This window comes from Lathyrus oleraceus, chromosome 5, assembly GCF_024323335.1.
Source record: "Lathyrus oleraceus cultivar Zhongwan6 chromosome 5, CAAS_Psat_ZW6_1.0, whole genome shotgun sequence".
Lineage (NCBI taxonomy): Eukaryota > Viridiplantae > Streptophyta > Magnoliopsida > Fabales > Fabaceae > Lathyrus > Lathyrus oleraceus.
Genome location: NC_066583.1, coordinates 326598228 through 326625008, shown reverse-complemented (window position 1 = coordinate 326625008; position 26781 = coordinate 326598228). Strand labels below are relative to the sequence as shown.

At 33.1% G+C, this 26781-nt stretch overlaps 1 protein-coding gene across 1 annotated transcript; it reads left to right on the top strand.

The window, feature by feature from the left end:
• Positions 1–1670: 1670 nt before the first annotated feature.
• On the top strand, positions 1671–2676 carry LOC127080445 (serine/threonine-protein phosphatase 7 long form homolog). The gene is made up of 2 exons (XM_051020765.1): positions 1671–1922; positions 2143–2676. The coding sequence occupies exons 1-2, from the start codon at positions 1671–1673 to the stop codon at positions 2674–2676; spliced, it is 786 nt and encodes a 261-aa protein (XP_050876722.1).
• Positions 2677–26781: the final 24105 nt, after the last annotated feature.

Here is a 26781-nt window from a genome sequence, read left to right as displayed (position 1 = left end):
CTAAGGGAGAAGGAATTTGTGAAGTGCAAATCTGAACATGGAGTATATGTAAGAAGAAGCAATAGTGAATTGCTTATACTATATCTCTATGTCGTGACCTGTTGATAACAGGTAGCTGCAAGAAGGAGATCGAAGACTTCAAAGGTGATCTCAACGAGGAATTTGAAATGTCAGATCTGGGTAACATTTCATATTTTCTTGGCATCAAATTCTACAAGAGTGGTAGAGGTTTGATGATGCATCAAAGAAGGGAGTGCATGTCGAAGTGTTCAGAAGACTAAGAGCTATGATAAATGTAGATAGCTTAGACACAATGAATTAGGTGGTGTATTGAATTATAATTCCTTGTGTCGAAACAGGTTGCTCTATAGAAGCAAGGAAATGTCGAACCACCTAGTGTGTTGAGTAGTGTTAGCTATTTTGGGCTTTTATAATTTTGGGCTTTTATAGTTTTGGGCTTTGACTTGAGGTCCAAGTTAACCTAAATCTATAAATAGAGGGAGTAACCCTTATTTTTGTAATAGAGTTGATTAGAGTATTCATAACATTGTATTCACAGTATTTTACAGTTGCAAAGTGAATAAGAAGTTTTCCACAGTTTGTCGGCAGAGAGAAACTCTGCAGAATTTTATTACTCTTCTCCTTCATTGTTCTTTACTTTATTTCTTTTCATTGTTATTGTGTGCGTAATAACAATATTGTTCATCAAGATTGATTGAAATTCTCCATAGGTATTGAGGGATTTCCAACATCAGAATATCGTAGGATTTTGTTAGTCATAAAGCATTAAAAACATAACAAGGAAAAGAGGCTAAAAGGATTGAGGAAGTAGCAAAAGGAAACTAAGAATGTAACTCATCATAACTTGGAAAAAGATTTTAAAATGAAAACAATACGCAAGGTTTAAAGTTGTTGAGCTTGGTCTCTTATGAGACGTGGGAGCGGTCCTATTTATAATAGAATAAACCTTACATTAATGTTCAAGTGTTATTTTCTACCTTACTTAATTTTTTAGAGGTTAATAAAAGTTGAGATTACAACTCGTTTGCAAAATAAAATTTTGATTTTAATAAGTGTTAGAAACATGAATTTATTATATTATCTTTGAATTTTTTTCATTTATTTTCAAAATCTATTTAACATTTATGCAAATTTCACAAAAATCAAAGCGATATCGGAAATTTCCAAATCTCTACCGGAAATTCTGAAAAACGATAAGTTTTTTTTTTTGGAAATTTCAAATTCTCTATCGGAAATTCAGAAAAACGATAAAGTTTTTCTTTGGAAATTTCAAAATTTCTGTCAAAATCCTTTGAATTTGTACTGAAAATTTAAGAAATTTCGATATTTTTATATTCATTTTTTTGGAAATTTCTAAATTTCCAACAGTTAAAAAAGAGAGGATATTTTTCGGAAATTTCAGAATTTTCGGTGAAATATGGAAAATTTCAAAAAAATTGTAAATGTTGATTTTTTTTGTAGTAAAATACAGGGGAAAGGATGACATAATTACAGGCATGCCCATAGAAAGAGCGGTAACTCGGGTTAGGGATGTTGAGATTGAGTTTTCCCAGCTATGAGTTAGACGAGTAATTCTAACCAACTCACACCGGAAACAGTTGGTTGAGCAGGGGAAGTTTTGCGCACCTTGTAACACCCGACACCGAGCGATGAGATCAGACAAGCAACCCAGAGATGATGTTGAGGTTGTTCATGCTCAGGAGGTGCAAGTTCATGATGTTCATGACTCAACGGTTGAGACAGATGCAATACATATTGCTATTGCGGTTGTTGATGAGGTAGCATATGAGGTGGTCCATCCAAATGCCCTTGTTGCAGATGATGTGGTTCAACCAGATGCCTTTGTTGCTAATGAGGTGGCTACCACAGATCCGGTCCCTTCTGCTACTACTGATACAGAGGTTACAACTCCATCGACGAAGCCATTTGTGCATACTGATAGAGCGCTCCCAGAAGAACCCATTGACCGGTCAATGATTACCGAGTATGCTGACCATATGACATACCGACTATGACACGGAGAGGTATATATATTTTAGGTTTAACTTTAATTTATTTATTATTGTTCCATAATGTGTTGAAATCTAACTTATAACTTTTTTTAAAGTTTGGTTGTTACAGAACCGTGTCCCACTAAAGGTGACATTCCATGGGTCGAAGATGAAGAACTTCCCCCAAGCTCCGATGTCTGAGCAGGTCAGGAGAATTGTACATGATTTTGGTCTCCTCTCATTTTTCCATTGCTCCCTAACCATGCTCGACGCTCCACTTCTTACTGCTTCCTTTCATCTTCCATTTGGGGAGATGACTATCACTCTAGATGATGTCTCATCATTGTCCCGTCTCTCAATCACCAGTAGATTCTTCACGACTCCTGTTATTAGCCAGTCGCTTGCATGTATGGTGGTTGTACGAGATTTAGGAGTTATTGAGGACATTGTGCTGGAGGAGTTTGAGATTAATAGGGGAGCTCACCTTCGTATATCTTGGCTTCAGGATAGTTATGACGAGCTCGGCGGGGCACATATGTATGAGACTTCCACTAGGGTGTATATGTTACATCTAGTAGCATGTACTCTATTTGCAGATAAGTCTCATATTTATATTGATGCTCAGTACATGTGGTTGTTCACTAGCCTTGATGATACCAGTTAGGCTTAGGGGTGCACTGCATTGACCATCCTATATACAACACTTGGAGTTGCTACTGCCTTTTGAGACCAGATAGCTTGTTGGATATTTGAGTCTATTCCAGGTATACTTGAAATTATTATTTGTATATTAGTTCTTATTTAATTGTTACGAATCAAATTTCTTAATTATTATTTGTTGTGCCTGTGTTCTTATATCAGTGTTGGATATACGAGCATTTCCCTACCATTTATGATAGAAGGGTGCAGCATTCCCCTACGGGCGCCCTACGGGCGAGGAAATGGATGGCCAGGCAGACACATGGTGATGTGGAGTACAATATAAGGCTTGATATGTTAACTGTAGGTGATGTCATATGGACACCATACACAGGTCACAGAGTCCACTATGAGTTTGATGAATCTTTTTTATATTCTAGTTATATGTGGTGGGAGACCTTAACGGCTAGACACTTTCATGAGAGGTGTCTGCGACATTATGGTTATGTCTAGGAAATCTAATGACTAGTTTCAGATATTCCATCTATAGGGCATTGACAAGTGACTTTAGAGTAACATCAGTTGCTCTGGTTGTGCCATTAGAGATAGCACAGTGACGGTTCAACATGACTCACTATGTGAGGATGGTTATTTGGAGTGGTGCCTCACCGTATCACACCCTCACATCATCCCACACGTTGAGCATATGGATGATGTTAGGCCTTATGATATTGGGGTACCTGTCGATGATGTATCGTCACCGCTGCCACCTCTAGCTGATGTCGATGACCAGTAACGCCTGCAGACGATTGTAGTTATTATGGATAACCTCATGGGTTTGGTAAACCCAGATGGTGGGGTTTTTACTGGATTATCACGGGCAACACACATAGCTTGTGGGTGACCTATTTAGACATTATTTTTATTTTCTATGTATTATTTCTATATTATGTATAACATTACTCAGAAATTTGCACAATACTTTTTATTAGATAACATTTTGGATGTTCCGTTGATGCATGATAAACATAATTTAATATTTGATAAAGGGATACATAACTTAGACAGACAACTATATAACTTAAGAAAAAATAATAAATAATAAAACCTAAACACTACCAGATGATTCTGGATGTTTCATCCTCTTAGTTATGTCATCGAAAGATCTTGAAATCTTCGCATCTAACTCGATCGGCCCCTTAGTTAGCCTATGGTGAAATGATCTCCACATAAGCATCAAATATCCCTCGATCTTCAACTTAATAAGGTTGTATTTCACCCTTACATTAGTATCAATCCAATATTCACGAAACTCGATCTTTCTCACCTTTATGTTAACGATATCAGGCAAAAATTCATTCAACTTGGATGTCAAGGCGGTGAGAGATGTGGTGCCATCTGGAAGTCGAAACTCTATAGTAGGTGTTACTTCGTTGAAGTACAGTTTTTCCTTAATAAAAAATTAAGTAATAGTCATTTTGAGATGTTTTTCTAAACAACAGGTGAACCCTATTTATACATCTTTGAATTCATTATGGATCACACAAAGTGGTTGGTGCAATCACAATCGCCCGAAACTGTCGAAAAAATCCTAAACGTTTGAAACCTTATAAAATTGAACTATCGAAAATTTTACTTTAGTTGAAATTTCTAGTAAAACATGTTAATTTTTAAATAACTGGTAAAATTGCAAACTTCGGAAATTTTAAAAATTCCAATATACCTGAAATTATGAATACACTATCGGAAATTTTGAATTCACTACCAGAATTTTTGAATAGCCTACTAGAAATTTTGTACGTAGATTTGATTCAAATTTTCAGCAGAGGAACTTTTGGAATTATGAAATTATGAGGGGGTGTCAGGTATAAAAGAGGGGGTAGCAAGTTAAATGCTCAAGGACCTAAACTCTAGCCAACAACCCACGTTGAAAGACCTAATGATGATCATTTGGAGAAAACTTACGAGTCGATGCTTTTAATTATAATATGAATATTTATTATGGAATTTAAATTTGTGTATGTGTGTGTGTTATTTATGATTCCGCTGTCTGATATCAAATGAGTTGGATGTCGTTTAAACATCTCAAGTACTGATCAGATGAATTGATATCGTAACTGCAATTATGTGCATTAAAATATTGTGCTGTATGTTTATTTAAATTAAGTGTTACATGATAAACAAATGTGTATGTTCTGAGAGACTTAACATCCTATGTGAATATGTTGTGAAAAATATATGGCTTTACTATAATTTTGCATTAGGAAATTATGGTGTTACATTAGTGGTATCACGGTCTGCTCGATACGTCCAGCCAGGTTGTTATAATGTGTTTGCTCCTTGTATGCGACATGTGTGTGAAAACACTATCGGTACTCGTTGTTTTTTCTAACAGTGGTTAGCAAGAACATGTTTGAAACATGTGAGGGAGAAGCTTTTGCTCCTCTGAGATGTTTTAGGTGTGGGGAGTTGGTTAGTATGCCATTATTGTTAGGATACATGTGTGGTCTCGAAGCTTGGGGGCCAAATGAGAGAGTCATATTCGACTCTGTTGCTTAAAAAATTTTCGAGGGCAGAATTTTTTTTTAATGGGGGAGAGTTGTAACACCCCAAATTCGATTAATTAATTTGACTGAATTATTTAGATTATTATTTAATTTTTTGGTGATTGATGTGTCTTGAAAATAAATTTTGTGATTATATGTGTTGTTGGGGTGTAATGGTAATGGTAGGGTGTGGTGAGAATATAAGAGTTTGGTAGAATAATTAGAAAATAACTAAAATATTAATATTTTTACTCAATATTAGAAATAAATAGAAATATAAATTTTTGGATTTGTATTAGAAATTATTTAATTAATTATATAATAGAGAAAATAGGAGTTAGTAGAGAAGTAAGGGACAATGAGGATATTTAGGAGAGTGAGTAAGAGGTAGTAAGAGAAATACCTAAATGGAGAATTATGTTCTTTTTATAAATGGTAGATTGGGTGGAAAATTAAATTTATTAGTAATATGAGTTTAATAATTAAATTAGAAAAATAGAATTATGTGAGTTTGGGGTGATAGTATGAATTAAAAGTGTTGAGGGATAATGAGTTAATTGAAAAGAATTGTGTAGAAAACCCTAAGTATATATCCTAAAATTTGAGGGAGATTTAGATTTCATCCAATTCTTTGAGAACTTGAGAAAGAGCCAAGAGGAGAACCCTAGAGGTAGGGGAGGAGGGGAAAATCATTGGAGAAGAACTTTCTTGCTGGAATTCTAAGATAAGTAGGAGATTAGCTTTCAATATGGCTTATGCATGAGGGTTGGGGTAGACGAGTCCTTAACCTCTAATAGGGTATTGGGTTTTTCATGAAATTTTGATTTTTTATGATATTATGATGTTGATTGGCTGAATTGATGTATATTTTTGGTATAATTTGGTATGTGATTACTGTTTTGAAATTGTTAATATTTTCCACCATTGTCGAATGTTTGAAGCTTTGGGGTTATTATGTTTTCGAGAAAATTGAGACTGATATGTGTTAAATTATGGTTTTAATCATTAGATAATTGTACTACGTCAAATTTTGAGATCGGGGTTTTTTACGGAATCAAAATCGGAGGTCTGGAAGGGTTTATATAGTGGAAAACATAGAAAAGTAAAGTCATGGTATTAACACACGGATTCTGGGATTTAGTGATGAACACACCGTGGGAAAAAACATGGTTCTGGGTGACGTCCGTCAATCCTCATGCGTTCCGCTATGCCTGATGAAATATATCATAACTTAATATCCGTGATTCTGTTTGGGACACGGTTAGAAGCGCTGGAAAGCTAACACATAAAACTATATCATGGATATGACTTAAGAGGCTGAATGTGCACTTAATGACGTGAGTATACTATTTTACTTAAGGTGTAATGTCGGTGGTTGTGTTTCTAGCTGCTGAGTTGGGTTTTATGTGTTATGTTGTCATGTGATTCATGCTAACTGCTGTTGGAGATATTTTGGGTGACTTAAATTAATTAATTTCCTGATTACATTAGGTTGTTGAGTTTTAATAATTGATTTACAAAAATTATTTAATTGTTATAATAAAATCGATAATGTTATTTGGTGTTGTTATGTGATTAACGAAAGATGATGTTTTGTATTCTTAAATTCGGTTGTATATCATGTATGAATATTTGAGTTGTGTGATACTTGTATGTGAATATGCATAATAGTTGTTATGGTGGTGGTAGATCGAATGGGGAACTACGTTGTTGTATGCTATTTATGTTTTGATGTTGTTTATGGAATATTGTATGATTAATTGTTGTGATCCTTATGTTTTCACATTGAGTTGATCAAATTGATGTGCTATTTGAAAATAATTTTGTTGAGATGAATTATTAGCATGCTTGTGTTGCACTGTTGTCAATGCATTACATACAAATCAGAAAAGGTGTCTTAACTAATTGATTTGATGATATAACCATGCATCATAAGAAATGTGTCAAGAGGCATGTCTGCTAGTTCAGAATAGGAGACTAGTGACTTGTCTCAAGCTCTGAAGAGGGGGCTTGGAGCTCGGAAGAAGGAGCTCATGGGTTCAGAAGAGTGGACCCGGTTCCAAAGAGAACCAAATATTGAGTTTGTACCACATGCATATGCATAAAGTTACGTAGTTGTGTTGTATTGCATAATGGGTTATATGTATAATTATTGAGTTGAGATTGATTGTTGAATTTGGTAGAGATTTTGATGAGATATACATTGAATGAAATTGTGTAGAGGATGTTGTGTTATTATCCTACCTTGAACTATATGCCTTATATACTTGTTTGTAATTTCTCACCCCATCTGTTTGATTATTGTCTTTATTTGGGCATCTTGCACATACTGAAGAGTAGAGACGCTGTTGTGAGTGGAATCTAGCTCCTAGAGCTATTTTCTTTAGTTTCGTTGTTTTAGTTCTAGTTATGCTCTGATATGTAACACTTGAGAGCGATTTTCTTTGTTTTATGTTGAGATTTTTTGTGAGAAAATGAACGCTCTCGTATGTTTATATTTTGGTGTGATGAGCTTTTGGAGAAAAGTTACGAGTCACTGCTTTTAATTATAATATGAAGTTTTATTATGGGATTTCAATTTGAGTGTGTATGTGTGTGTGTTATTTATGATTCTGTTGTCTGATATCATATGAGTTGGATGTCGTATAAACATTCCAGGTATAGATCAGATGAATTGATATCGTGTAAACATCCTAAGTGCAATTAAGTGCATTAAAATATTGTGTTGCATGTTTATTTAAATTAAGTGTTACATGATAAGCAGGTGTTTATGTTTTAAGAGGCTTAACATTCTATGTAAAAATGTTGTGCAAAAATCTATGATTTTATTATAATTATACGTTGGGGTATTAGGGTGTTATTAGTGGTATCAGAGCCTGCTCGGTCCTATCATCCAGATTTTTATAATGGGTTTGCTCCCTTGTATGCGACATGTCTGTGAAAACACTATCGATACTCGTTTGTTTCATTAACCAATGGTTTGCAGGAATGTGTTTGAAACATGTGAGGGAGAAGCTTCTGCTTCTCTGAGATGTTTTAAGTGTGGAGAGTTGGTTAACGTGTCATTATTGTAAGGTTACATATGTGGTCTCTAAGCTAGGGCACGAAATGAGAGAGTCGTATCCGACTCTATTGCTTAAGAAATTTTCGAGGGCGGAATTTTTTTAAGTGGGGGAGAGTTGTAACACCTCAAATTCAAAGTATGAATTATGTGAGTTTGGGGTGATAGTATGAATTAAAAGTGTTGAGGGATAATGAGTTAATTGAAAAGAATTGTGTAGAAAACCCTAAGTATATATCCTAAAATGTGAGGGAGATTTAGATTTCATCCAATTCTTAGAGAACTTGAAAAAGAGCCAAGAGGAGAACCCTAGAGGTAGAGAAGGAAGGGAAAACCATTGGAGAAGAACTTTCTTGCTGGAATTCTAAGATAAGAAGCAGAATAACTTTCAATACGGCTTATGCAAGAGGGTTGGGGTAGACGATTCTTTAGCCTCCAATAGGGAATTGGGTTTTTCATGAAATTTTAGAGGACTCCTTCCATCCAGGTTTTTATAATGGGTTTGCTTCCTTGTATGCGACATGTGTGTGAAAACATTATCGGTACTCATTTATTTTATTAACAAGTGGTTTGCAGGAACGTGTTTGAAACATGTGAGGGAGAAGCTTCTGCTTCTCTGAGATGTTTTAGGTGTGGGGAGTTGGTTAACGTGTCATTATTGTAAGGGTACATGTGTGGTCTGGAAGCTTGTGGGCGAAATGAGATAGTCATATCCAACTCTGTTGCTTAAGAAATTTTCGAGGACGGATTTTTTTTAAGTGAGGGAGAGTTGTAATACCCAAAATTCGATAAATTAATTTAAATGAATTATTTAGATTTTTATTTAATTATTTGGTGAATGAAGTGTCTTTAAAAGACATTTGGTGGTTATATATGTTGTTGGGGTGTAATGGTATTGGTAAGGTGTGATGAGAATATAGGAATTGGAAGAATAATTAGAGAATAACTAGAATATCAGTATTTTTACTTAATATTAGAAATAAATAAAAATAGAAATGTGTGGATTTGAATTAGAAATTATTTTATTAATTATATAATAGAGAAATTAGGAGTTAGTAGAGAAGTAATGGGCAATGAGGATATTTATGAGAATAAGTTAATGGTAGTAAAAGAAATACCTAAATGGATAACTAAGTTTTATTTATAAAAGGTAGAATGGATGGAAAATTAAAATGATTAATAATGTGAGTGTAATAATTAAATTAGAAATATAGAATTATGTGAGTTTGGGGTGATAGTATGAATTAATAGTGTTGAAGGCTAATGAGGTAATTGAAAAGAATTGTGTTGAAAATCCTAAGTATATATTATAAAATATGATGGAGAGTTAGATTAAATCCAAATCTTAGAGAACATGAGAAAGAGGCAAGAGAAGAACCCAAGAGCCAGAAGAGGAGGGGAAAACCATTGGAAAAGAACTTGCTTGTTGGAATTCTAAGGTAAGGAGGAGAATACCTTTCAATAGGGTTTATGCATGAGGGTTAGGGTAGAGGAGTCCTTAACCTACAATAGAGAATTGGGTTTTTTATTAAATTTTAGAGGAGTCCTTCCATCCAGGTTGTTATAATGGGTTTTCTCTCTCGTATGCGACATGTATGTGAAAACACTATCGTTACTCGTTTGTTTTATTAACTAGTGGTTTGCAGGAACGTTTTTGAAACATGTGAGGGAGAAGCTTATGCTTCTCTGAGATGTTTTAGGTGTGGGGAGTTGGTTAACATGTCCTTATTGTAAGGGTACATGTGTTGTCTTGAATATAGGGTGCGAAATGAGAGAGTCGTATCCGACTCTTTTACTTAAAAAAATTTCGAGGGCGGAATTTTTTTGATGTGGGGGAGAGTTGTAATACCCCAAATTCGATAAATTAATTTAAATTAATTATTTAGATTTTTATTTAATTATTTGGTGAATTAAGCATCTTTAAAAGAAATTTGGTGATTATATGTGTTCTTGGGATGTAATGGTATTGGTAGGGTGTGGTGAGAATATAGGAGTTTGGTAGAATAATTAGAAAATAACTAGAATATTAGTATTTTTACTCAATATTAGAAATAAATAAAAATAGAAATTTGTGGATTTGAATTAGACATTATTTTATTAATTATATAATAGAGAAAATATGAGTTAGTAGAGAAGTAAGGGGCAATGAGGATATTTAGGGGAATAAGTTAGTGGTAGTAAGAGAAATACATAAATGGAGAATTAAGTTTTATTTATAAATGGTAGATTGGGTGGAAAATAAAATTTATTAGTAATATGAGTTTAATAATTAAATTAGAAAAATAGAATGATGTGAGTTTGGGGTGATAGTATGAATTAATAGTGTTGAAGGCTAATGCGGTAATTGAAAAGAATTGTGTAGAAAATCCTAAGTATATATTCTAAAATGTGATGGAGAGTTAGATTTCATCCAATTCCTAGTGAACTTGAAAAACAGACAAGAGGAGAACCCTAGAGATATAGGAGGAGGGAAAAACCATTGGAGAAGAACTTGCTTGCTGGAATTCTAAGGTAAGGAGGAGAATAACTTTCAATATGGTTTATGCATGAGGTTAGCGTAGAGGAGTCCTTAACCTCCAATAGGGAATTGGGTTTTTCATGAAATTTTAGAGGAGTCCTTCCATCCAGGTTGTTATAATGGGTTTTCTCTCTTGTATGCGACATGTGTATGAAAACACTATCGGTACTCGTTTGTTTTATTAACTAGTGGTTTGCAGGAATGTGTTTCAAACATGTGAGGGAGAAGCTTCTGCTTCTCTGAGATATTTTAGGTGTGGGGAGTTGGTTAATGTGTTATTATTGTAAGTTTAGATGTGTTGTTTGGAAGCTAGGGTGCGAAATTAGAGAGTCGTATCCGATTCTTTTGCTTAAGAAATTTTTGAGGGCGAAATTTGTTTTAAGTAGGGGAGAGTTGTAACACCCCAAATCCGATAAATTAATTTAAATGAATTATTTAGATTTTTATTTAATTATTTGATGAATGAAGTATCTTTAAAATAAATTTGGTGATTATATGTGTTGTTGGGATGTAATGAAATTGGTAGGGTGTGGTGAGAATATAGGAGTTTGGTAGAATAATTATAAAATAACTAAAATATTAGTATTTTTTCTTAATATTAAAAATACATAAAAACATAAATTAGTGGATTTTATTTATAAATTATTTTATTAATTATATAATAGAGAAAAAAGGAGGTAGTAGAGAAGTAAGGGGCAACGAGGATATTTAGGGGAATAAGTTAGTGGTAGTAAGAGAAATGCCTAAATGGAGAATTAAGTTTTATTAATAAATGGTCGATTGGCTGGAAAATTAAATTTATTAGTAATATGAGTTTAATAATTAAATTAGAAAAATAGAATTATGTGAGTTTGTGGTGATAGTATGAATTAACAGTGTTGAAGGCTAATGAGGTAATTGAAAAGAATTGTGTAGAAAATCCTAAGTATATATTCTAAAATGTGATGGAGAGTTAGATTTCATCCAATTCTTAGACAACTTGAGAAAGAGGCAAGAGGAGAACCCTTGAGCCATATGAGGAGGGAAAACCATTGGAGAAGAATTTGATTGCTGGAATTCTAAGGTAAGGAGGAGAATACTTTCAATAGGGTTTATGCATGAGGGTTTGGGTAGAGGAGTCCTTAACCTTCGATAGGGAATTGGGTTTTTCATTAAATTTTAGAGGAGTCCTTCCATCCAGGTTATTATAATGGGTTCCTCCCTTGTATGCGACATGTGTGTGAAACACTATCGATACTCGTTCGTTTTATTAACCAGTGGTTTGCAGGAACATGTGAGGGATAAGCTTCTGCTTCTCTGAGATGTTTTAGGTGTGGGGAGTTGGTTAACGTGTCATTATTATAAGGGTACATGTGTAGTTTGGAAGCTTGGGGGAGAAATGAGAGAGTCATATCCGACCGACACTAATGCTTAAGAAATTTTCGGGGGCTGAATTTTTTTTAAGTGGGTGGGAGTTGTAACACCCCAAATTCGATAAATTAATTTAAATGAATTATTTAGACTTTTATTTAATTATTTGGTGAATGAAGTGTCTTTAAAAGAAATTTGGTGATTATATATGTTGTTGGGGTGTAATGGTATTGGTAGGATGTGGTGAAAATATAGAAGTTTGGTAGAATAATTAGAAAATAACTAGAATATTAGTATTTTATACTCAAGATTAGAAATAAATAAAAATAGAAATTTGTGGATTTGAATTAGAATTTTTTTTTTAATTATATAATAGAGAAAATGGGAGTTAATAGAGAAGTAAGGGGCAACGAGGATATTAAGTAGAATAAGTTAGTGGTAGGAAGAGAAATACCTAAATGGAGAATTAAGCTTTATTTATAAATGGTAGATTGGGTGGGAAATTAAATTTATTAGTAATGTGAGTTTAATAATTAAATTAGAAAAATAGAATTATGTGAGTTTGGGGTGATAGGATGGATTAATAGTGTTGAAGGCTGATAAGGTAATTGAAAAGAATTGTGTAGAAAATCTTAAATATATATTCTAAAATGTGATGGAGAGTGAGATTTCATCCGATTCTTCGAGAACTTGAGAAAGAGGCAAGAGGAGAACCCTAGAGCCAGAGGAGAAGAGGAAAACTATTGGAGAAGAACTTGCTTGCTGGAATTCTAAGGTAATGAGGAGAATAGCTTTCCATAGGGTTTATGCATGAGGGATATGGTAGAGGAGTCCTTAACCTCCAATAGTGAATTGAGTTTGTCATAAATCTTTAGAGGAGTCCGTCCATCTAGGTTGTTATAATGTACTTGCTCCCTTGTATGCGACATGTGTGGGAAAACACAATCGATACTTGTTTGTTTTATTAACCAGTTGTTTGCAAGAACGTGTTTGAAACATGTGAGGGAGAAGCTTCGCTTCTCTGAGATATTTTAGATGTGGGAAGTTGGTTAACATGTCATTATTTTTAGGGTACATGTCTGGTCTGGAAGCTTGGGGGAGTAATGAGATAGTTATATCCAACTTTGTTGCTTAAGAAATTTTTTATGGAGGAAATTTTTTTAAGCGGGGGAGAGTTGCAACTCCCCAAATTCGATAAATTAATTTAAATTAATTATTTAGATTTTCTTTTAATTATTTGGTGAATGAAGTGTCTTTAAAAGAAATTTGGTGATTTTATATGTTGTTGGGGGTGTAATGGTATTGACAGGGTGTGATGAGAATATATTAGTTTGATAAAATAATTAGAAGATAACTAGAATATTAGTATTTTTACTCAATATTCGAAATAAATAAAAATAGAAATTTGTGGATTTGAATTAGAAATTATTTTATTAATTATATAATAGAGAAAATAGGAGTTAGTAGAGAAGTAAGGGGCAATGAGGATATTTAGGAGAATAAGTTAGTGGTAGTAAGAGAAATACATAAATGGAGAATTAAGTTTTATTTATAAATGGTAGATTGGGTGGAAAATAAAATTTATTAGTAATATGAGTTTAATAATTAAATTAGAAAAATAGAATGATGTGAGTTTGGGGTGATAGTATGAATTAATAGTGTTGAAGGCTAATGCGGTAATTGAAAAGAATTGTGTAGAAAATCCTAAGTATATATTCTAAAATGTGATGGAGAGTTAGATTTCATCCAATTCCTAGTGAACTTGAAAAACAGACAAGAGGAGAACCCTAGAGATATAGGAGGAGGGAAAAACCATTGGAGAAGAACTTGCTTGCTGGAATTCTAAGGTAAGGAGGAGAATAACTTTCAATATGGTTTATGCATGAGGTTAGCGTAGAGGAGTCCTTAACCTCCAATAGGGAATTGGGTTTTTCATGAAATTTTAGAGGAGTCCTTCCATCCAGGTTGTTATAATGGGTTTTCTCTCTTGTATGCGACATGTGTATGAAAACACTATCGGTACTCGTTTGTTTTATTAACTAGTGGTTTGCAGGAATGTGTTTCAAACATGTGAGGGAGAAGCTTCTGCTTCTCTGAGATATTTTAGGTGTGGGGAGTTGGTTAATGTGTTATTATTGTAAGTTTAGATGTGTTGTTTGGAAGCTAGGGTGCGAAATTAGAGAGTCGTATCCGATTCTTTTGCTTAAGAAATTTTTGAGGGCGAAATTTGTTTTAAGTAGGGGAGAGTTGTAACACCCCAAATCCGATAAATTAATTTAAATGAATTATTTAGATTTTTATTTAATTATTTGATGAATGAAGTATCTTTAAAATAAATTTGGTGATTATATGTGTTGTTGGGATGTAATGAAATTGGTAGGGTGTGGTGAGAATATAGGAGTTTGGTAGAATAATTATAAAATAACTAAAATATTAGTATTTTTTCTTAATATTAAAAATACATAAAAACATAAATTAGTGGATTTTATTTATAAATTATTTTATTAATTATATAATAGAGAAAAAAGGAGGTAGTAGAGAAGTAAGGGGCAACGAGGATATTTAGGGGAATAAGTTAGTGGTAGTAAGAGAAATGCCTAAATGGAGAATTAAGTTTTATTAATAAATGGTCGATTGGCTGGAAAATTAAATTTATTAGTAATATGAGTTTAATAATTAAATTAGAAAAATAGAATTATGTGAGTTTGTGGTGATAGTATGAATTAACAGTGTTGAAGGCTAATGAGGTAATTGAAAAGAATTGTGTAGAAAATCCTAAGTATATATTCTAAAATGTGATGGAGAGTTAGATTTCATCCAATTCTTAGACAACTTGAGAAAGAGGCAAGAGGAGAACCCTTGAGCCATATGAGGAGGGAAAACCATTGGAGAAGAATTTGATTGCTGGAATTCTAAGGTAAGGAGGAGAATACTTTCAATAGGGTTTATGCATGAGGGTTTGGGTAGAGGAGTCCTTAACCTTCGATAGGGAATTGGGTTTTTCATTAAATTTTAGAGGAGTCCTTCCATCCAGGTTATTATAATGGGTTCCTCCCTTGTATGCGACATGTGTGTGAAACACTATCGATACTCGTTCGTTTTATTAACCAGTGGTTTGCAGGAACATGTGAGGGATAAGCTTCTGCTTCTCTGAGATGTTTTAGGTGTGAGGAGTTGGTTAACGTGTCATTATTATAAGGGTACATGTGTAGTTTGGAAGCTTGGGGGAGAAATGAGAGAGTCATATCCGACCGACACTAATGCTTAAGAAATTTTCGGGGGCTGAATTTTTTTTAAGTGGGTGGGAGTTGTAACACCCCAAATTCGATAAATTAATTTAAATGAATTATTTAGACTTTTATTTAATTATTTGGTGAATGAAGTGTCTTTAAAAGAAATTTGGTGATTATATATGTTGTTGGGGTGTAATGGTATTGGTAGGATGTGGTGAAAATATAGAAGTTTGGTAGAATAATTAGAAAATAACTAGAATATTAGTATTTTATACTCAAGATTAGAAATAAATAAAAATAGAAATTTGTGGATTTGAATTAGAATTTTTTTTTTAATTATATAATAGAGAAAATGGGAGTTAATAGAGAAGTAAGGGGCAACGAGGATATTAAGTAGAATAAGTTAGTGGTAGGAAGAGAAATACCTAAATGGAGAATTAAGCTTTATTTATAAATGGTAGATTGGGTGGGAAATTAAATTTATTAGTAATGTGAGTTTAATAATTAAATTAGAAAAATAGAATTATGTGAGTTTGGGGTGATAGGATGGATTAATAGTGTTGAAGGCTGATAAGGTAATTGAAAAGAATTGTGTAGAAAATCTTAAATATATATTCTAAAATGTGATGGAGAGTGAGATTTCATCCGATTCTTCGAGAACTTGAGAAAGAGGCAAGAGGAGAACCCTAGAGCCAGAGGAGAAGAGGAAAACTATTGGAGAAGAACTTGCTTGCTGGAATTCTAAGGTAATGAGGAGAATAGCTTTCCATAGGGTTTATGCATGAGGGATATGGTAGAGGAGTCCTTAACCTCCAATAGTGAATTGAGTTTGTCATAAATCTTTAGAGGAGTCCGTCCATCTAGGTTGTTATAATGTACTTGCTCCCTTGTATGCGACATGTGTGGGAAAACACAATCGATACTTGTTTGTTTTATTAACCAGTTGTTTGCAAGAACGTGTTTGAAACATGTGAGGGAGAAGCTTCGCTTCTCTGAGATATTTTAGATGTGGGAAGTTGGTTAACATGTCATTATTTTTAGGGTACATGTCTGGTCTGGAAGCTTGGGGGAGTAATGAGATAGTTATATCCAACTTTGTTGCTTAAGAAATTTTTTATGGAGGAAATTTTTTTAAGCGGGGGAGAGTTGCAACTCCCCAAATTCGATAAATTAATTTAAATTAATTATTTAGATTTTCTTTTAATTATTTGGTGAATGAAGTGTCTTTAAAAGAAATTTGGTGATTTTATATGTTGTTGGGGGTGTAATGGTATTGACAGGGTGTGATGAGAATATATTAGTTTGATAAAATAATTAGAAGATAACTAGAATATTAGTATTTTTACTCAATATTCGAAATAAATAAAAATAGAAATTTGTGGATTTGAATTAGAAATTATTTTATTAATTATATAATAGAGAAAATAGGAGTTAGTAGAGAAGTAAGGGGCAATGAGGATATTTAGGAGAATAAGTTAGTGGTAGTAAGAGAAATACATAAATGGAGAATTAAGTTTTATTTATAAATGGTAGATTGGGTGGAAAATAAAATTTATTAGTAATATGAGTTTAATAATTAAATTAGAAAAATAGAATGATGTGAGTTTGGGGTGATAGTATGAATTAATAGTGTTGAAGGCTAATGCGGTAATTGAAAAGAATTGTGTAGAAAATCCTAAGTATATATTCTAAAATGTGATGGAGAGTTAGATTTCATCCAATTCCTAGTGAACTTGAAAAACAGACAAGAGGAGAACCCTAGAGATATAGGAGGAGGGAAAAACCATTGGAGAAGAACTTGCTTGCTGGAATTCTAAGGTAAGGAGGAGAATAACTTTCAATATGGTTTATGCATGAGGTTAGCGTAGAGGAGTCCTTAACCTCCAATAGGGAATTGGGTTTTTCATGAAATTTTAGAGGAGTCCTTCCATCCAGGTTGTTATAATGGGTTTTCTCTCTTGTATGCGACATGTGTATGAAAACACTATCGGTACTCGTTTGTTTTATTAACTAGTGGTTTGCAGGAATGTGTTTCAAACATGTGAGGGAGAAGCTTCTGCTTCTCTGAGATATTTTAGGTGTGGGGAGTTGGTTAATGTGTTATTATTGTAAGTTTAGATGTGTTGTTTGGAAGCTAGGGTGCGAAATTAGAGAGTCGTATCCGATTCTTTTGCTTAAGAAATTTTTGAGGGCGAAATTTGTTTTAAGTAGGGGAGAGTTGTAACACCCCAAATCCGATAAATTAATTTAAATGAATTATTTAGATTTTTATTTAATTATTTGATGAATGAAGTATCTTTAAAATAAATTTGGTGATTATATGTGTTGTTGGGATGTAATGAAATTGGTAGGGTGTGGTGAGAATATAGGAGTTTGGTAGAATAATTATAAAATAACTAAAATATTAGTATTTTTTCTTAATATTAAAAATACATAAAAACATAAATTAGTGGATTTTATTTATAAATTATTTTATTAATTATATAATAGAGAAAAAAGGAGGTAGTAGAGAAGTAAGGGGCAACGAGGATATTTAGGGGAATAAGTTAGTGGTAGTAAGAGAAATGCCTAAATGGAGAATTAAGTTTTATTAATAAATGGTCGATTGGCTGGAAAATTAAATTTATTAGTAATATGAGTTTAATAATTAAATTAGAAAAATAGAATTATGTGAGTTTGTGGTGATAGTATGAATTAACAGTGTTGAAGGCTAATGAGGTAATTGAAAAGAATTGTGTAGAAAATCCTAAGTATATATTCTAAAATGTGATGGAGAGTTAGATTTCATCCAATTCTTAGACAACTTGAGAAAGAGGCAAGAGGAGAACCCTTGAGCCATATGAGGAGGGAAAACCATTGGAGAAGAATTTGATTGCTGGAATTCTAAGGTAAGGAGGAGAATACTTTCAATAGGGTTTATGCATGAGGGTTTGGGTAGAGGAGTCCTTAACCTTCGATAGGGAATTGGGTTTTTCATTAAATTTTAGAGGAGTCCTTCCATCCAGGTTATTATAATGGGTTCCTCCCTTGTATGCGACATGTGTGTGAAACACTATCGATACTCGTTCGTTTTATTAACCAGTGGTTTGCAGGAACATGTGAGGGATAAGCTTCTGCTTCTCTGAGATGTTTTAGGTGTGGGGAGTTGGTTAACGTGTCATTATTATAAGGGTACATGTGTAGTTTGGAAGCTTGGGGGAGAAATGAGAGAGTCATATCCGACCGACACTAATGCTTAAGAAATTTTCGGGGGCTGAATTTTTTTTAAGTGGGTGGGAGTTGTAACACCCCAAATTCGATAAATTAATTTAAATGAATTATTTAGACTTTTATTTAATTATTTGGTGAATGAAGTGTCTTTAAAAGAAATTTGGTGATTATATATGTTGTTGGGGTGTAATGGTATTGGTAGGATGTGGTGAAATATAGAAGTTTGGTAGAATAATTAGAAAATAACTAGAATATTAGTATTTTATACTCAAGATTAGAAATAAATAAAAATAGAAATTTGTGGATTTGAATTAGAATTTTTTTTTAATTATATAATAGAGAAAATGGGAGTTAATAGAGAAGTAAGGGGCAACGAGGATATTAAGTAGAATAAGTTAGTGGTAGGAAGAGAAATACCTAAATGGAGAATTAAGCTTTATTTATAAATGGTAGATTGGGTGGGAAATTAAATTTATTAGTAATGTGAGTTTAATAATTAAATTAGAAAAATAGAATTATGTGAGTTTGGGGTGATAGGATGGATTAATAGTGTTGAAGGCTGATAAGGTAATTGAAAAGAATTGTGTAGAAAATCTTAAATATATATTCTAAAATGTGATGGAGAGTGAGATTTCATCCGATTCTTCGAGAACTTGAGAAAGAGGCAAGAGGAGAACCCTAGAGCCAGAGGAGAAGAGGAAAACTATTGGAGAAGAACTTGCTTGCTGGAATTCTAAGGTAATGAGGAGAATAGCTTTCCATAGGGTTTATGCATGAGGGATATGGTAGAGGAGTCCTTAACCTCCAATAGTGAATTGAGTTTATCATAAATCTTTAGAGGAGTCCGTCCATCTAGGTTGTTATAATGTACTTGCTCCCTTGTATGCGACATGTGTGGGAAAACACAATCGATACTTGTTTGTTTTATTAACCAGTTGTTTGCAAGAACGTGTTTGAAACATGTGAGGGAGAAGCTTCGCTTCTCTGAGATATTTTAGATGTGGGAAGTTGGTTAACATGTCATTATTTTTAGGGTACATGTCTGGTCTGGAAGCTTGGGGGAGTAATGAGATAGTTATATCCAACTTTGTTGCTTAAGAAATTTTTTATGGAGGAAATTTTTTTAAGCGGGGGAGAGTTGCAACTCCCCAAATTCGATAAATTAATTTAAATTAATTATTTAGATTTTCTTTTAATTATTTGGTGAATGAAGTGTCTTTAAAAGAAATTTGGTGATTTTATATGTTGTTGGGGGTGTAATGGTATTGACAGGGTGTGATGAGAATATATTAGTTTGATAAAATAATTAGAAGATAACTAGAATATTAGTATTTTTACTCAATATTCGAAATAAATAAAAATAGAAATTTGTGGATTTGAATTAGAAATTATTTTATTAATTATATAATAGAGAAAATAGGAGTTAGTAGAGAAGTAAGGGGCAATGAGGATATTTAGGAGAATAAGTTAGTGGTAGTAAGAGAAATACCTAAATGGAGAATTAATTTTTATTTATAAATGGTAGATTGGATGGAAAATAAAATTTATTCGTAATATGAGTTTTATAATTAAATTAGAAAAATATAATTGTGTAAGTTTGGGGTGATAGTATGAATTAATGGTGTTGAAGGCTTCTGCTTCTCTGAGATGTTTTAGGTGTGGGTAGTTGGTTAGCGTGTCATTATTGTAAGGGTACATGTGTCATCTGGAAGCTAGGGTGCGAGATGAGAGGGTCGTATCCGACTCTGTTGCTTAAGAAATTTTCGAGGGCGTAAGTTTTTTTTAAGTGGGGGAGAGTTGTAACACCCCAAATTCGATAAATTAATTTAAATGAATTATTTAGATATTTATTTAATTATTTGGTGAATGAAGTATCTTTAAAAGAAATTTGGTGATTATATGTGTTGTTGAGATGTAATGGTATTGGTAGGGTGTGGTGAGAATATAGGAGTTTGGTAGAATAATTAGAAAAAACTAGAATATTATGATTTTTACCCAATATTAGAAATAAATAAAAATAGAAATTTGTGGATTTGAATTAGAAATTATTTTATTAATGATATAATAGAGAAAATAAGAGTTAGTAGAGAAGTAAGCGGCAATGAGGATATTTAGGGGAATAAGTTAGTGGTAGTAAGAGAAATACCTAAATGGAGAATTAAGTTTTATTGATAGATGGTAGATTGGGTGGAAAATTAAATTTATTGGTAATATGAGTTTAATAATTAAATTAGAAAAATAGAATTATGTGAGTTTGGGGTGATAGTATGAATTAATAATGTTGATGGCTAATGGGGTAATTGAAAAGAATTGTGTAGAAAATCCTAACTATATATTCTAAAATGTGATGGAGAGTTAGATTTCATCCAAGTCTTAGAGAACTTGGGAAACACGCAAGAGGAGAACCCTAGAGCCATAGGAGGAGGGGAAAACCATTGGAGAAGAACTTGCTTGCTGGAATTCTAATGTAAGGAGGAGAATAACTTTCAATAGGGTTTACGCATGAGGGTTAGGGTAGAAGAGTCATTAACCTTCAATAGGAAATTGGGTTTTTAATGAAATATTAGAGTCCTTCCATCCAGGTTGTTATCACTGGTTTGCTCTCTTGTATGCGACATGTGTGTGAAAATACTATCGGTACACGTTTGTTTTATTAACCAATGGTTTGCAGGAACGTGTTTGGAACATGTGAGGGATATGCTTCTGCTTCTCTGAGATGTTTTAGGTGTGGGGAGTTGGTTAACGTGTCATAATTATAAGGATACATGTGTGGTCTGGAAGCTTAGGGGAGAAATGAGAGAGTCATATCCGACTCTATTTCTTAAGAAATTTTCGAGGGCGGAATTTTTTTTAAGTGGGTGAGAGTTGTAACACCCCTAATTCGATAATTAATTTAAATGAATTATTTAGACTTTTATTTAATTATTTGGTGAATGAAGTGTCTTTAAAATAAATTTGGTTATTATATATGTTGTTGGGGTGTAATGGTATTGGTAGGGTGTGGTAAGAATATAGAAGTTTGATAGAATAATTAGAAAATAATTAGAATATTAGTATTTTTACTCAATATTAGAAATAAATAAAAATAGTAATTTTTGGATTTGAATTATAAATTGTATTATTAATTACAGAATAGAGAAAATAGGAGTTAGTAAAGAAGTAAGGGGCAATAAGGATATATAGGAGAATCAGTTAGTGGTAGTAAGAGAAATACCTAAATGGAGAATTAAGTTTTATTTATAAATGGTATATTGGATGGAAAATTAAATTTATTGGTAATGTGAGTTTAATAAGTAAATTAGAAAAATATAATTATCTAAGTTTGAGGTCATAGTATGAATTAATAATGTTGAAGGCTAATGAGGTAATTGAAAAAAATTGTGTAGAAAATCCTAAGTATATATTCTAAAATGGAATGGAGAGTTAGATTTCATCCAATTCTTAGAGAACTTGAGAAAGAGGCAAGAGGAGAACCCTAAAGCTAGAGGAGGAGGGGAAAACCATTTGAGAAGAACTTGATTGCTGGAATTCTAAGGTAAGGAGGAGAATAGTTTTCAATAAGGCTTATGCATGAGGGATAGGGTAGAGGAGTCCTTGATCTCCAATAGTGAATTGGGTTTTTCATGAAATTTTAGTGGAGTCCTTCCATCTAGGTTGTTATAATGGATTTGCTCCATTTTATGCAACTTGTGTGTGAAAATACTATCGATACTCGTTTGTTTTATTAACTAGTGGTTTGCAGGAACGTGTTTGAAACATGTGAGGGAGAAGCATCCGCTTCTCTGAGATGTTTTAGGTGTGGGGAGTTGGTTAACGTGTCGTTATTGTAAGGGTATATATGTGGTCTGGAATCTTGTGGGAGAAATGAGATAGTCATATCCAACTCTGTTGCTTAAGAAATTTTTTAGAGCGGATTTTTTTTAAAGTGGGGGAGAGTTGTAACACCCCAAATTCGATAAACTAATTTAAATTAATTATTTATATATTTTTTGAATGAAGTATCTTTAAAAGAATTTTGGTGATTATATATGTTGTTGGGGTGTAATGGTATTGGTAGGGTGTGGTGAGAATATAGGAGTTTGGTAGAATAATTAGAAAATAACTAGAATATTAGTATTTTTACTCAATATTAGAAATAAATAAAAATAGAAATTTATGGATTTGAATTAGAAGTTATTTTATTAATTATATGATAGAGAAAATAAGAGTTAGTAGAGAAGTAAGGGCAATGAGGATACTTAGGAGAATAAGTTAGTGGTAGTAAGAGAAATAGGTAAACGGAGAATTAAGTTTTATTTATAACTGATAGATTGGGTTGAAAATTAAATTTGATTTTAATAATTAAATTAGAAAAATAGAATTATGTGAGTTTGGGGTGATAGAATGAATTAATAGTGTTGAATGCTGATGAGGTAATTGAAAAGAAATGTGTAGAAAATCCTAAGTATATATTTTAAAATGTGATGGAGAGTTAGATTTCATCCAATTCTTAGAAAAATCGAGAAAGAGGCAAGAGGAGAACCCTAGAGCCAGAGGAGAACGGGAAAACCATTGGAGAAAATATTGTTTGTTGGAATTCTAAGGTAAAGAGGAGAAAATCTTTCATTATAGTTTATGCTTGAGGGATAGGGTAGAGGAGTTCTTAACCTCCAATAGTAAATTGGGTTTTTCATGAAATTTTAGAGGAGTCCTTCCATCTAGGTTGCTATAATTAATTTCCTCCAATGTATGCGACATGTGTGTGAAAATACAATCGATACTTGTTTGTTTTATTAACCAGTGGTTTGTAAGAACTTGTTTGAAAAATGTGAGGGAGAAGCTTCTGCTTCTCTGATATGTTTTCGGTGTGGGGAGTTGGTTAATGTGTCATTATTGTAAGGGTACGTGTGTGGTCTGGAAGCTTGGTGGCGAAATGAGATAGTCTTATCCAACTCTGTTACTTAAGAAATTTTTTAGGGAGGAAATTTTTTTAAGTGGGTGAGAGTTGTAACTCCCCAAATTCGATAAATTAATTTAAATAAATTATTTAGAATTTCATTTAATTATTTGGTGAATGAAGTGTCTTTAAAATAAATTTGGTGATTATAGACGTTGTTGGGGTGTAATGGTATTAGTAGTGTGTGGTGAGAATATAGGAGTTTGGTAAAATAATTGGAAAATAACTAGAGTATTAGTATTTTTACTCAATATTAGAAATAAATAAAAATAGAAATTTGTGGATTTGAATTTGATATTATTTTATTAATTATATAATAGAGAAAATAGGAGTTAGTAGAGAAGTAAGGGGCAACGAGGATATTTATGAGAATAAGTTAGTGGTAGTAAGAGAAATACCTAAATGGAGAATTAAGTTTTATTTATAAATGGTAGATTGGGTGGAAAATTAAATTTATTAGTAATATGAGTTTAATAATTAAATTATAAAAATAGAATTATGTGAGTTTGGGGTGATAGTATGAATTAATAGTGTTGAAGGCTAATGAGGTAATCGAAAAGAATTGTGTAGAAAATCCTAAGTATATATTCTAAAATGTGACGGAGAGTTAGATTTCATTCAATTCTTAGAGAACTTGAGAAAGAGGCAAGACGAGAACCCTAGAGCCATAGGAGGAGGGGAAAACCATTGGAGAAGAACTTGCTTGCTGGAATTCTTAGGTAAGGAGGAGAATAACTTTCAATAGGGTTTATGCATAAGAGTTAGGGTAGAGGAGTCATTACCCTTCAATAGGGAATTGGGTATTTCATGAAATTTTAGAGGAGTCCTTGCATCTAGGTTGTAATAATGTATTTGCTCCCTTGTATGCGATATGTGTGTGAAAATACTATCGATACTAGTTTATTTTATTAACTTGTGGTTTGTAGGAACGCGTTTGAAACATGTGAGGGAGAAGCTTCTGCTTCTCTGAGATGTTTTAGGTGTGGTGAGTTGGTTAACGTGTCATTATTGTAAGGGTACATGTGTGGTCTAGAAGCATGAGGGCGAAATGAGATAGTCATATTAGACTTTGTTGCTTAAGAAATTTTCGACGGCTGAATTTTTTTTAAGTGGGTGATAGTTGTAACACCCCAAGTTCGATATATTAATTTAAATAAATTATTTTGATTTTTATATTATTATTTTTTGTATGAGGTGTCTTAAAAAGAAATTTGGTCATTATATATATTGTTGGGGTGTAATGGAATTGGTAGGGTGTGGTGAGAATCTATGAGTTTGGTAGAATAATTAGAAAATAACTAGAATGTTAGTATTTTTACTCAATATTAGAATTAAATATTAAATAAAAATACAAAATTGTGGATTTGAATTAGAAATTATTTTATTAATTATATAATAGAGAAAATAGGAGTTAGTAGAGAAGTAAGGGGCTACGAGGATATTTATGAGAATAAGTTAGTGGTAGTAAGAGAAATACCTAAATGGAGAATTAAGTTTTATTTATAAATGGTAGATTTGGGCGGAAATTTAAATTTATTAGTAATATGAGTTTATTAATTAAATTAGAAAAATAGAATTATATGAGTTTGGGGTATTAGGATGGATTAATAGTGTTGAAGGCTAATGAGGTAATTGAAAAGAATTGTGTAGAAAATCGTAAGTATATATTTTAAATATGATGGAGAGTTAGATTTCATCCAATTCTTAGAGAACTTGAGAAAGAAGCAAGAGGAGAACCCTAGAGCCATAGGAGGAGGGGAAAACCATTGGAGAAGAACTTGCTTGCTGGAATTCTTAGGTAAGGAGGAGAATAGCTTTCAATAGGGTTTATGCATGAGGGTTAGGGTAGAGGAGTCATTAACCTTCAATAGGGAATTGGGTTTTTCATGAAATTTTAGAGGAGTCCTTCCATCTAGGTTGTTATAATGGATTTGCTCCCTTGTATGCGACATGTGTGTGAAAACACAATCGATACTTCTTTGTTTTATTAACTAGTGGTTTGCAAGAACGTGTTTGAACCATGTGAGGGAGAAGCTTCTGCTTCTCTGAGATTTTTTAGGTGTTGGGAGTTGGTTAACGTGTCATTATTGTAAGGGAACATGTGTGGTTTGGAAGCTTGGGGGCGAAATGTGTTAGACGGTGTGACTAGTGATCGAGTGGGGGGGTGAATAGATCACCTCTTTAAAATAAACGGATTTAAAGATTTTATCAGAGTTATTGAATCTTAGCGGAAAATTACAGTCCCGAATCGACTTCCGTCTATTCTGAACCGCTACTGGAAAACCGGACACGCGAATTTATTGCTGGATTTGAATTAGAACGATGAAGATTATTAACACCAGAATCTAACTAAGTCAAATGCACTTATCACTAAATTCTATTTCCAATGAATAAAACTCAGCTAACAGTTTTGTCAAACAATTGGTGTGTATGTGATCAATGATGAACAATGGTGGAGTTTAGTTAAAGAATTTTTCTTGCCACTTTTGTATCACGAAAAGTGCAGTCACAACACGCCAACTGAAATCACAAACCTGTTGAAAACGTAAAGAGAGATAAGGAAAGAATACGATACGCAGAGATTTGGTAAGGAAGTTCCCCACGTCGTCCTCGCGTGTGGGTACGTCTCCCTCTCAATTTCAACTGAAATTGAGAACTGTAAGTATCAATAATGCCGAATTCGTTGATACAAGGTTACAATACACAGACAAAATTCTAAATCCCAAGAACTTATTCTTGTATAAAACCTCCACTTGATCTGAGCTCGATCAAGAATTTCCTGCAAGAAATTGCAAACAATTCACCGGTTCCACGACCTGTTTGCGAAATCACCCGATTCCCAAACCCTACGCTACGGCTGAATCTGTTCTGCAAACGTGACTGACAAACCCGCAAGAACACTCCGGTTCTTGAAGGATAAACCGTTTGGTTTTTCCTCGAAACCCCCTTCAACCTTCAACTCAGCTAGATCCTCGATCGTTCCACTGAACACCTCAGCTAGATCCTTGATCGTACCACTAAACGTTATGTCGTTGATCCTTTAATCCAAAGAACAAGAATGATTATGTGTTGATGTTCTTGAAGAAAAGTGATTGAGAAGATGAAGAAGATGAAGTCTCTTTCAGGTTTCTATCTGATCCAACAATTGCTGCTACACACCCCTTTGATTTGTGTTCAACTGTTTTTCTCTTCAGAATTCTTACTTGTAGCACTGCTGTCACAACACTTCTTATATATGAAGGACAGAAGCTGTTAGTAGACAAAACAGACTTATGC